Source organism: Rattus rattus, chromosome 2 (assembly GCF_011064425.1).
Source record: "Rattus rattus isolate New Zealand chromosome 2, Rrattus_CSIRO_v1, whole genome shotgun sequence".
NCBI lineage: Eukaryota > Metazoa > Chordata > Mammalia > Rodentia > Muridae > Rattus > Rattus rattus.
Window position 1 is genome coordinate 70,307,371 of NC_046155.1, and position 12,330 is coordinate 70,319,700.

A 12,330-nucleotide genomic window follows, 5' to 3' on the forward strand; every position below is an offset into this window, starting at 1 on the left:
CGCGCCGGGTGCCTGAATTTCTCTCAGTTCATCTGAAACCTCCCTGTCCTAGAAGTGCTAACTCCTTGTCCACCTATCTCAAGGACGGCTAGGTTTAATGACCTGCCTCGAGACTCAGCAGAACTCCAAGCTTTGTGCTCCCTTCATTCCTCCAACACCCCTGGGGACAATCACAGGCACCACAATCTTAGCTGTCCTGAAGCTCTTGAAGGAACCCTGGCTTGAAGAAAGAAGGCAAGCTTTAGCTCTTTCTTGGGAAATACCACCTGCCTTTAAGCTCAGGGTCGTTTTGCTCAATTTTGCAAGCTAGACATAAACCCAGGTCTTTAGACCCTTCCCATTCCTCACTCGTCCTTGCTCTGACGAGGGCCTTTCAAGCAGCAGAAGACACAGAGGAAGGAACGCCCTGGGTCCTGAACAAAGCTGCCCCTGTTTCCTCGGCGGGCTGGATTATAGGGGCGTGAGTGCAGGTCAGACTTAAAGAGCACAAGAGGCAGTCAGAGAGCGAGGCAAGGGGAGTTTCCCTGGACACCTGCTCCCAGGGGGGTGGAAATCATTCAAAGTTACACAGTCTGGCAACGTGAAAGGCTTATTTTTTCTTTAATTCGATTCCACAACAACATTAAGTGTAACAATATTTTGTGGAGTTTTGTTTTGTTTTCTTAAAAAGAGACTGAACTCTGGCAGAGGACAGGGAGGGAGGGGGAAACAGACGAAATGGAAACAACAGAACAACAGGTGTAGCCAACAGGGAACCAGAGCAAGCGGCCCTGTGGAGCTGGGGGTGAACTTTACAAGAAAAACTGTACAGTTATCAAATAAGTTAAGATTCTCTTACGTTGATTGTCCTTCACTTAAAGCGCTCCACTCTGCCTAGCTCGCTCCCTGGAGCATCACTATCTACCTTGCTTTCTTCCTTCCCCCTCTCCTGCTTAATCTTCCCTCTACATTAATGATCATGCCGTGGCAGGGTGGTCTTTATCCCCACGGAGGAAGGGGCGGGGCTCTAGGGAAATTTTGTACAATATTGCACAGGCCAAAGCACAACGGTTGCTGCAAAGTAAAAAAAAAAAAAAAAAACAAAAAACGGGGAGGATAAAAATGTATTTTTTTTTCAATAAAAAGAGAGAGGAAGGAAGAAGAAACTAATCTCTCAAGCAGATAACAGTAGTAATAGTGATATTACCACTAAATAAATCAAGTGATAAATAAGACCACTGCAACCCAGCCAGATATGAAGCTGTTACAGGTCTAGATTTGAGGCTTTTGTCTTTTCCCTTTAAACAGTTTGATTAGCGAATTCTTCAGTCACAAACTGAGACAAATGGAGCTGACTGTCACAGATCAGCCGAGTGAGGGTCTTACCATTGGCCGCCCAGATTTTGAAAGGGCCGTAGCGGCGGGGTTGGGGGGGTGGGTAACTGATTGGGAGTGCAGGAAAAACCACACCCAGAAATCCAGAAATAAATATGAATTCGATATGGATTCTCTCTTGGGATTTTGAAAATAGTTCCTCAGAAAAATGAATAAACTTTAAAAAATTGAGTTTTTCGCTTATTTTCCTTCTGTAAAAACACCCCCCCTCCCCAGCCACAGCGCAATGGAAATTTAAGGGGAGATCTGGACATTAAAAAAAACAAACTTTCAATTGGAAGTTTTGACCTGGTTATTTTGTCGTTCCCTCCCAACCCCACCTCGTTTTCTCTTAATGGAAAGCAAAACCAAAAATAAGAGGAGAAGCGCCTCAAATTCATAGGAATGAATTGCACGAAAATGCATTGCAAATACTTACAAAATGCTATTGGGGGGTGGGAGGCAAGGCAGTGAGCCCAAGGTCGCTGGCCACAGCCCGGCACCCTCGGCCCGGCCCAGTCTCCTCCGGGATCCCCGAAAGGTGGCCGGGTGCTCATTCCCTCTCCCCTCTCCCGTCTCACACCGGCCGTAGCAGCGGCACAGACGAGACCACCGGGTGCGAGTAGTAGACAGGGTGCGGGAAGGTGAGCAGCGGCTGGCTGACCGGCACCGGGGCCCCTGCGGCCGCCGCCGCCCCCTCGGCCGCAGAGTTCTCGTGGTAGAGGATGGGCACGCGCACGATGCGCTGCGCAGCGGCGTGGCTCAGGTTGGCCGCCTCCAGCTCGGCCGCCAGCTGTCGCTTCCACTTGTTGCGGCGATTCTGGAACCAGATCTTGACCTGCGTCTCGGTGAGGTGAAGCGACGCGGCCAGGCCGGCGCGCTCCGAGCTGCTCAGGTAGCGCTTCATGTCGAAGGTGGACTCGAGCTGGAAGACCTGGCTGCGGGAGAAGACGGTGCGCGTCTTCTTTTTGCGGCACGCCGGCTTCTTCTCGGGACTGTCGGCGCCCGCCTTCCAGTCCTCTGAGCCCGGTGTCGCCGCAGTCGCCCCTACGGTCGTCCCCGCCGCGCCAGGCACCGCCTCGCCTTCTTTTTTGCCTTCCTCCGAGTCGCTCTCTTCCAGAATGATCTCGTCCGGGCTCTTGGAGTCCAGCTCCTTGTGGTCGGGGTCAGCCTTGAGCAGAGGGTCCGGGGAGTCGCGGTCTGTGCCGGACGCAGGGGAGGAATCGCGCAGGAGGGCCTTCTCAGAGGCTGGGGAGACAGACAAACGGACGCACACAAAGCACAGCGACACAACCTTGAGCGAGGCAGGGATCTGGGAGTAGCAGGCTTAACCCGCACGTTGGCCTCGGGCTCCTGGCCCTTGGGCTCGGTCCTCCCGAGATCCTCCCGTGTCCCCACTGGGCTGCAGTGGGGCAGCAAGATCTAGGATCTCGCCTCCCTTGGACTGGCGAGGCAATGGTAACGCAGGGCCGCTCATTTCATCTCCTGTCTCCCTTGCCAGGGGCCAGCAGAACAATTCTCCACGGTTAGGGTTCAACTGTGCCTTCCAGGCCTAGTTCCCCACCCAGGCCATCCCAAGCCACCCATGCCTGCTGGAGGCCACTTTTCCCGGAAAGCGCAGCGCCGGGGCCTCCAACTCCACCTCTTTTCTCAGCAAGTGGGATTGGATTCCGGGGCCTCGTAGCCCAGCACGCAGGAAAGATGCGGGCTAGAGGCGGAAAGAAGTTAACCAAAACTCGGGTTTGCAGGTGTCAGGCATCCCGTAACTGCAGTGACACCAGCCCTGGGCGGGGATGGGACCGGCCCACAGGGAAAGAGGGGAGAACGAAAGTTCAAAGAGAGGTCGGTACCTTCTGGTCGCGGGAGGTGGCCGCCGGCGGGGGTCAGGGTGTAGGGGTACCACCAGGCCGGGGAGCGCTCCAGGTAGTGTGCGGGCAATGCAAACCTCTGCGCTGGGATCTCAAAGCGGGGGAAGGCCAGGTCGCCCACCTGCGAGAGCGCGAAGCCCGCGGCGCCCTCCAGGGCACCTTTGGCTGCGGCGGCGGCAGCGGCGGCCGCAGCGGCGGCGGCCGAGGCCGGCGCAAAGAGCGTTCGTGGGGGCGGCTGTGGCTTCGGGGGCGGCCGGTGATGGTCTCCGTTGAGCAGGTTCCTGATGGAGAACGGGGATTCCTTGGGCGCGGGAGGCTGGGGAGGAGGCTGCGGGGGCGGCGCGCTGGCAGTGCCCGAGGCGTCCGGCCCGGGCTCCGGCATGGTCCCCAGTCCTCCGGGTCCCACGGAGGGCGGGAGCGGGACAGGCGGACGGTGGGGCGAGCAGGCTAGGGGCCGGAAATCAGACCATAAACGGAACTCAACTACGGGGCTCAAAGTCGGGGGCCGCCCCGGGCGCGAATCGAGCCGCGGGAGGGCGGGGTGGGGACCGGGCCGGGGCGGGCTCGCATGGGGGAGGGGTCCAGAGGGGCGGGGAGCGGACCTGCCTCTGCGCCGAGGGAGCGAGGGGGCCGGGTAGGAGCTGCGGCTCCCCCGGAGGAGGCTGAGAGAGCGGTCCCCGGCTTGGGGATGCGTCAATCCGGCGCCGGATGCTAATGATGAAATCAAAATGTCATCCAAGTTAAATGCGGGGAGTATACGGCGATTGGGCGCGTACAATGGCAAATGGGATTAGGCCGGCCAAGGCGCAGCCGAGCCCGGGCCCCGCAGCCGCCTCCTCCACCGCCCCCTCCTTGCCTTCCCTCGGATTTTGGCGCTTTGGCTTCGGGCTATGAGAGCCCGCCTGTTATTGGCTTTATATAGTCCAATTAGGCAGCAAATGAGGACAAACCTATTAGCACAAAAGGATATTGGCTCTCGCTAAAGAGGCACTCTGAGAGCTCCCACCAAGCGGGAGGCGCGCGAGGGACCTCGAGAAGGAGACGCCCCCGGCGGGCCGGAGCGCACGGACCAGCGCGAGTCTGGAGCACGCACCTCCCTCTACCCCCTGCGGCTCGGCCACGGGCTGGCTGCTGTCCGGTCTGCCGGAGGGGGAGGGGCAGGGCAGGTTGGCCCGGGTCACCTCGGGGTTATCCGCGCTAGCAGCCGCCACTCTCCCACCCCTCCCGGCCTGGCAGGGGCCAGCTGCCCCCACGCGGCTGGAAAGCTTTGGTCCAGGAAGTAGAGCGCCACCACGGCCCGGAACGAACTCAGTACTTTTTCCCTAAACCTGCTAATCAGGGTGCGGCCAAGAAGAGGGGAATTAGGCTTCCCGGCTCTTCGTCTAGTCCGCGGGCTCAGGAATCCGTGTAGCCTTGGCCTTCGGTCCTGAAAATCGAAGAGTGAGTCTGAATCTTTCGGGAGTTGGAGTGGGTATGCGACTCTGTGCCCGCGTTTTCCCTGTGCAACTGTCGGAGTAGCGGTGTTCTCGCCCTGACAGCTGCACATCGAAGGACACCGCTCTTTTCTGGATGGCTCTGTCCACGGCTCAAGGACCAACTTGAAGCCTGCGATCTGAACACAGCACTTTCCCCCAAAACGGTTGGCGTTTGGAACTGCCTAACGCTGTAATATAGGCGCCAAGAACCGAAGCCGCAGAGGAATACCTTACTCGGTTGTGACCCTGACAGCGACACCTGCGGCACGTCCCAAGGGCCTCCAAGTCCCTGTAGAACCGCGGCGGGCCTCGGAGTAACAGCTGGATTCCATCCACCTTAACAGCTCCCTGGATCGAGCAGGAAGCCCGAGAGACAAGCAGTTCAATTTTAGATTTCAGTAGGGTCCCTTCCCCAGGGATAGTTCTTTGGCCGGAAAAAGATGACAATTCGTTCTCAGCCGGGATGAAACTCCCTTCATACCTGAGCTTTCTCTGCCTCACCCCGTTCTTTTTTCTTTTTTCTTTTTTTGGTTGAGCCTTGTCTAATTCAAGCTCCCCTGAGCTAGTGCAGATTGAACAGTTTTGGGTCCCCAAATGAGAAGTAGGTTTATTTTATTTCTCAGTCCCAGGGCACCAGAACAGCCTCCACTAAATCTTGAAGGTCGTGTTTAAAGTTTTGACATCCACCCTCAATAACGAACCCTACACTCGCCTTGTAAGTAGAGCTTCCAGAAATGGCTGCTATTATTCTTTTGATTTCGCACAAGGCTTTACAGGAATGCACAAGGGCGCATCATCTAAAATCCGAGTTGGAGCCAATCACAGCTCCGAGGCTCAAGCAGGGTTGATAATACGCTCAGATTTTTATAAAGAAAAGGTGTCCAGAGGGAAGCCGTACCTAAGGCACCCAAACAGTGTTGGACTACCAGAGGCCACCCCACCCACCAACCCAAGGCAGAAATCTTTCTTCTCTTATAGGTTCGGAGAGCACTGCTTGCACACAGCAGACCTGGTGGCCCAGTGGGCTGCGGAGGCCCCCCTGCTCCCCCCACAAGGGTATGTGAGGGTCTGGTGGGGAGCTGCTGCAGAGGTGTGAACACTCGCTAAAGTTCTGATGCACGGGGTCTCCTTTAAATTAGGGAAAGAGGAAATATTTCCCATTCTCTGAAAAGTGGTCGTTGTGAGTCACTGCTACCTTATTTTCTGCCTACCCTGAGAGGCCCCTGTGTTCAATCACCTTGTCTCAAAAAACAAAAAACAGCAACAAGCCCATCTCTGGGAGCCCGCAGGGGTGAAAAATGTTCTGTCTTAGGAAGACAGGCATGAAAGACATCGGTCCCTGGCTTCTGGCCAATCACAGTTCTGGGACTAGACCCAGAAGTATGTATGGACCCAAGAAGAGTTAAGAGGCAGCCTACTTGGGGGCAATCCAACATAAGTGTTCCAGAGAGAAAGGGGGGGGGGAGTTTACTAGAGTAAAGGGTCTCTTTATTGGGTGTCAGATACCGCAGGTGGACTTCAACAGCAGGAAGCATAGACTTGAGATTTCCTTTCCGGTTCGAAAAAGCTCGGGATAGCAATTTACTCATTCTCCAGCCAGGCTTGTTCCCTCAACCGGCAGCACCATGATGCCTTGTAAAGCCGGGCAAACATCGCCCTCTATGGGACATCCTCGAAACTACAGAAGAGTCTGAAGAAAACACGGAACCTATGCTAAGTATTTAAAAGCCTAGGCCGCAATATTCCCTACCACCCTTAGAAAACAAGCACTTGGGGGAAAAAAAAAACACTGAGTTATGGGAGAAACCAAGGGTGAAGTCGCCTGCAGGTCCCTGCAGGTCTAGCCACCTTTGGAAGAGTTCTCTCTTGCTTTGCCCTCTCCTGGCTCTCTGTCTCCTTTTAAGGTCTCCTTTTAGTTTTCTCCTTGCAGCCTTTTCTTTTCATGTGGAGTCTGACTGCAGTTGCCCGAGCTTCAAGATGCTGCTGAATGCAGGAAGGAGCTGTCTTATCCTTCGAGAGCTCAGTGCACTGTTGGCCGGTGAGTGGGAGTTTCAGTAAAGGTTTGTGTTAGTGCCTCAATTCTTGACCTTGGTGATGCGTGGGCGAGAACATGGATGAATAGATAGGTGGGTGGGTGGGTGGATGGATGGGTGGGTGGGTGGAGCCACAATTCCCACTGCAAAGGATTGGTCTGCTTGACAAGAGTGCTTCAGACACCCTGGCAACTTCCCCCCATACACTCTGCCAACACAGTTTTTGAAGTGTTTAGTGAAAATCTAGGTTGTTGGGCTTTTGGCATAGGATCTTAGTCTGTAGCCCGGGCTTCCCTAGAAGTCGGTATATGGCCTCTGTAATGCTGGGATTACAGGCATGAGCAAACACACTCAGATAATCTGAGGTCTTTCGATGATACATTTTACAAAACCTAAAGGCTTTCCCAGGAACAAGGCTGCCTAAGAGTAGTGCCTATAGATTTTCAGCATGCAGGCTGTGCAGAGTCAGATCTCTGCATCACTGTCTCTTGGGACCAGTGGCCAAGAGGCCAAAAGGGGCCTGGAGAACACTAATGATTAACACCAAACTTTTACACAAAGAATGGGGCTTGACAAACGCATGCTTAGACTTGTGTCCCACACCTACCGCGTGCAAAAGTCATTTGTACATTTGCACGAATGCAAGTTGGTATGCAAGATTTTCTCCAAGGGAGGGGAGTATCTGCATGTTCTCTAGGATTTTAGCCAAGTCAGGGGGCTTCCTTCTGCAGCCAGAGTGGATGAATCCTCCCTAGACACAGTGTACAGACTTACAGAAAGGCTGGGGGGCCAGGTAGGCTTTTCGACAAAGCTGCAAGACCGGTACTGGAGGCCTTCATAACTAACAGGAGTTGTCCTGTTCCTGGTGTTTACATTTACCACCCAACTCTCCTGAGTTATAGGTTTTTGATGTGTAGGTAAAATGGACAAAAGCCTAGAGCCGTGATTCCCCCTGGAAAACTCTGACCCAGTCTTCCAGGAAGCTCCTGCTCTTTTTCCGCATGCTACTTAGGACACTACCAAAGAGCCTGCTCTGGTTAATGAGTGTGACCTTGAGTATATAATGCTTAGGGAGTGACTGCAGCCATGTAGCCCTTGATGACATATGTGTCTTGAGACATGTACTAACTCCCTAGAGTGGCCAAGTTACTGACCCTTCCCTGAGAATAAGAGAACTCACTATGCAGAGCAAATCTTAGACATCAGTCGCTGGTTGGGCCCTCGATGAACACTGGCCACTATCTCAGGGTGAGGTGGGTAGTTCTTGAGAGTGAAGAAACTGAGGCACAAGAGAAAATGGAACTTACCCGGGGATGCAGCCTTACAGCATCGCTTTGAAGACACTTGGGTATGTAGTGAGTGCTGGCTATGCTTATGGTAAATTCTCACCCATTCTTCTCCTGGAAAATATTGATTGATTGATTGATTGATTGATTGATTGATTTGTCTGCTGTTTATTTTCAGACAGCAGCTTACTGGGCCATTCCGGTTGGCCTGAAATGAGTTTTCACAGAGATCCAACTTGCTGATGTGCAGGATATCTGATTTGCTGCCCCTGTGGTCATGACCCACAGGTTGGGAACCCCTGAACTCGAGAGATGGCTCAGTGCTCAAAAGCACTTGCCAGACAAGACAAGCATGATGGCTTGGGTTTGAATCCACAGCACCCATGTTTTTGTTTTGTTTTTTTAAAGGCAGATGTGGTAATGCTAATTTATGATCCGAGCATTGGGGCTAAGGTTCACTGGGGCTTGTTGGTCAGACAGTCTAGCTGAAAATTGGCAGGCTTCGGATTCAGTGAGAGACCCTGTCTCAAGGGGACTGAGGCAAAGGGCGATAGATCAGGACACCAGCCATTTTCCTCTGCCTTCTGCACTTATGTGCACAGGCACGAGCATCATACCCAAAGTGCAGACTAAGATTTTTTGAGGTACGCTTGGTGGGGTTGTGGGTGGGGACCAGGATGAGGGTTGTCAACAAAAGGAAGTGCTTGGTTCCAAGGCCTAAGGCCAGGCCTGCAAAGATGTGTTGCCAACAGGAGACCAGCAAGAGAGGTAAAGGGGTTACCGTATGGGACTCTGGAGGTCTTGATAGGAGACTTGGCCAGAGGCCTTATTTTGTTACCTATAACAGTGTATAAGTAGGGGGAGTAACTCAATTGGTAGGGTGCTTATCTAGCATTCATGAAGCCCTGGGTTTCATTCCTGCTTAAAATAGGTGTGATGGTACCTGCCTGTAATCTTGGCACTAGTTAGAAACAGAAAAGCCAGGCAGCAAGATGGTTCAGTAGGTAAAAGAGCTTGCCAGGCAACTCTGACGCCTTGAGTTCAGTCCTTGGAACTCGCAGTGGAAGAGAATCAATTCCCTAAGGTTGTTTTCAGACCTTCGCATGTGCACAGTGGCATGCACACCAGTACTCACATAACACAGGAACACAGACACACAGACACACACACACACACACACACACAGACACACACACACACACACACACACACAGACACACACACACAGACACACACACACAGACACACACACAGACACACACACAGACACACACACACAGACACACACACACAGACACACACACACACAGACACACACACACAGACACACACACAGACACACACACAGACACACACAAACAGACACACACACACAGACACACACACACACAGACACACACACACAGACACACACACACAGACACACACACACAGACACACACAGACACACACACAGACACACACAGAGAGAGAGAGAGAGAGAGAGAGAGAGAGAGAGAGAGAGAGAGAGAGAGAGAGAGGTGGGGGGGGAGGAAGGGGGAAAAGGAAGGTGGGGGGGGGGAGGGAAAGACATGAATAATGACATGGAGAACAAGTTCTCCAGAGGCAGTTTGTTCAGGAATAGTCTGGAGTTGGAACAAACCCAGATTTCTTTTTTTAAATTCCTTGTCTGTCTGAAGCAGGATCTTAATCTGTAGCCCAAAGTGGACTATTTTGTTTATAAATAACTTTGTCTATGTTTATTTTTTGTTGTTTCTTTATTGTGTGTGTGTGTGTGTTTGCATATCGTGTGTGCAGGTGCTTGCAGAGTTCAAAAGAATGTGTCAGGTCTCCTGGAACTGGTAGAGGTGAGCTGTCAGACATGGGTGTCAGGAGTTGACCTCAGGTCCTCTGGAAGAGCACCAAGTTCAAGCACTCTTGAACTGCTGAACTCTCCAGCTCTCCGGCCTGGCTCTCCCGATCCTCTTTCCACGGTCTCCTACTTAGGATTATTGGCAACTGCTATACTCATCTGGAAGCTTTTAGTGACACACACATGCACAAAATGTCCAAGTAAGCCACTTTAAAACAAGGACCACTGGTCATGGAGGCTCCTTGACAGTGAGTAGTGTTAGTTCATGTGTGGAATCAGATTGTCTTAGTCACTGTTCTGTTGTGAGCAGACACCACCCTAAGGCGACTTTTAGAGGAAAGCATTGGATTGTAGCTTACAGAGGGTGAGTGAGTCCATGGCCGTCATGGTGGGGAGCATGGTGGGTTCAGCAGTTCAAGGCAGCAGCAAACAGGCGTGGCATTACAGCAGATGAGAGAGAGCCTTACATCTGATTTATAAGATGGGGAGGTGATAACTGGGGATAGCCTGGGCTTTTGAAACCCCAAACCACAACCCAGTGGCATGCCTCCTCCACCGAAGCCACACCCCCTAATCTTTTCTAAATAGTTCTACCATCTGGAACCCCAACATTCAACATCCTTATCCAAAGCCCACACAGACCTTGTATTCCTGTGTAGGGCAAGTATTCCTGTGCAGACGGTTTTCTGCTAAACTGCATTTTTGAGGAGATGCTTGAATAGTATCCATCACATGGCGTGCGTGCAGGAGGTTTTTGTGGCAAGACCTGATATAGGCCTATATGCAGAGTAACTCCTCCATGCCTACCTGGCTTGTTTGTTTTGTTTTGATTCGGCACAAATGATTCCATATGGACCAATAACTTCTGTATCTCAACGTTTTAATGCACTTTACTGTGCAGTGGGAATCTCACGTCTTGAAGACATACAGTTCAAGAAAGCTTTGACAGATGCATACACCTGAGTATACACCTCCAAAAATCACTCTGGCCATAGCAGACAATTCCTGCAAGTGCTGTCCCAAGAAACCACTGGCTTAATACTGACATTAAAGGTTAAAATTTCTAGCTTTAGAATTTCACATCAGCAACATGGTTCCTTTCTCCTCTGGGTCTGTCTTCTTGGACTCAGAATGCATGTATAGTTCGTCCCTGCCATTCTCGGTGGCATTCTCATGGCAGAGTTTCTGGTAAAAAGTGACACATGAGTCATAAACATCAATTTTGGACTCATCAAGTTTCGATGGGATTCTGACTTTTGAAAAATGCACGTGCTATGAATGGATAAAGGTGTGTGTTATGCCAGGCTTGGTGGCACATCTTTAGTCTTTGAACTCAGGCAGAGGCATGAAGATCTCTGTGAGTTTGAGTTTGAGGCCAGCCTGGTCTACACAGCAATTTCCAGATCAGCCAGAGCTACACCACAAGACTCCTAGATTAGGTGTGAAGAGACACCATGGCCATACTAACTCTTTTTTTGTTTTTAAAGATTATTTATTTATTTATTTATTTATTTATTTACTTATTTACTTATTTATTTATTTAATGTATATGAGTACACTGTTGCTGTGTTCAGACACACCAGAGGAGGGCATCAGATCCCATTATGGGTGGTTGTGAGCCACCGTGTGTTTGCTGGGAATTGAACTCAGGACCTCTGGAAGAGCAGCCCATGCTCTTAGCCGCTGAGCCATCTCTCCAGCCCCTGACCACAATAACTCTTATAAGGAAGCATTTGATGGGACTGGCTTACAGTTCAGAGGTTTAGTTTGTATCATCGTGGCAGGAAGCATGCAGGCCAGGCAGACATGCCAGAGAGGTAGCTGAGAGCTCTACATCTGGATCTACACGCAGCAGGAAGACTGAGAGGCTGGGCCTGCTTGAGCATCTGAGACCTCAAAGCCCCTCCCTAGGGTACTACAATAATTGAAAGGCCACACCTCCTAATAGTGCCATTCCCTGTGTGCCTATGGGGGCCATTTTTATTCAACACCCCCCCAAAGGAAATAGAATGTGGCCTATCTATTTAATAGCATATTACTCATCAATAAAGATAGTTGAAGTACTGGGCTCAGAGCACAGCACAGTCTGCACAGTGTTTGCTGTGCAAGCATAAAGACCTGTGTTCAACCCCCAGAACCCGTATGAAAAGCCAGACATGGTGGCACACCAGGGAAGTGGAGACAGAAGTATCCTTGGTACTCCCCAACCAGCCAGCATAGTCATATTGGTTTGTCCCATTTCCCAGTGTGTTACAGTTAATATTTAATCTCAGATCAGGGTTTCTACCCCACCTTTGATCATTTAGTTCCCAGATAAAAGACACACAACCTTCATTTTTATAATCAGCACTAGGTCTGGGCAGATCTCTACCCTTTATGCTATTATGTCTACTTCCCCATCAATAACCCCCCATTGTTCCATCCGGGCAGCTCTTAACTCCAGTTGGTCAGCCTTCATGGCAA

General features: G+C 51.5%; 1 protein-coding gene across 1 annotated transcript; it reads right to left on the minus strand.

Annotated features, from left to right (window-relative positions):
• Window positions 1-577: 577 nt before the first annotated feature.
• Hmx3 (H6 family homeobox 3) lies at window positions 578-3,642 on the minus strand. The gene is made up of 2 exons (XM_032895604.1): window positions 3,204-3,642; window positions 578-2,601 (listed from the first exon to the last, which is right to left on the minus strand). Exons 1-2 carry the CDS (start codon window positions 3,601-3,603, stop codon window positions 1,931-1,933), a joined length of 1,071 nt encoding a protein of 356 aa, XP_032751495.1. The 5' UTR covers window positions 3,604-3,642; the 3' UTR covers window positions 578-1,930.
• Between the last annotated feature and the right edge of the window lie 8,688 nt (window positions 3,643-12,330).

Coding starts and splice junctions, on each gene's coding strand:
- Hmx3 (XM_032895604.1), bottom strand. CDS start 3,603: ATGCCGGAGCCCGGGCCGGACGCCTCGGGCACTGCCAGCGCGCCGCCC. Junction 2,602..3,203: donor CCACCTCCCGCGACCAGAAG/GTACCGACCTCT, acceptor CTGTCTCCCCAG/CCTCTGAGAAGGCCCTCCTG.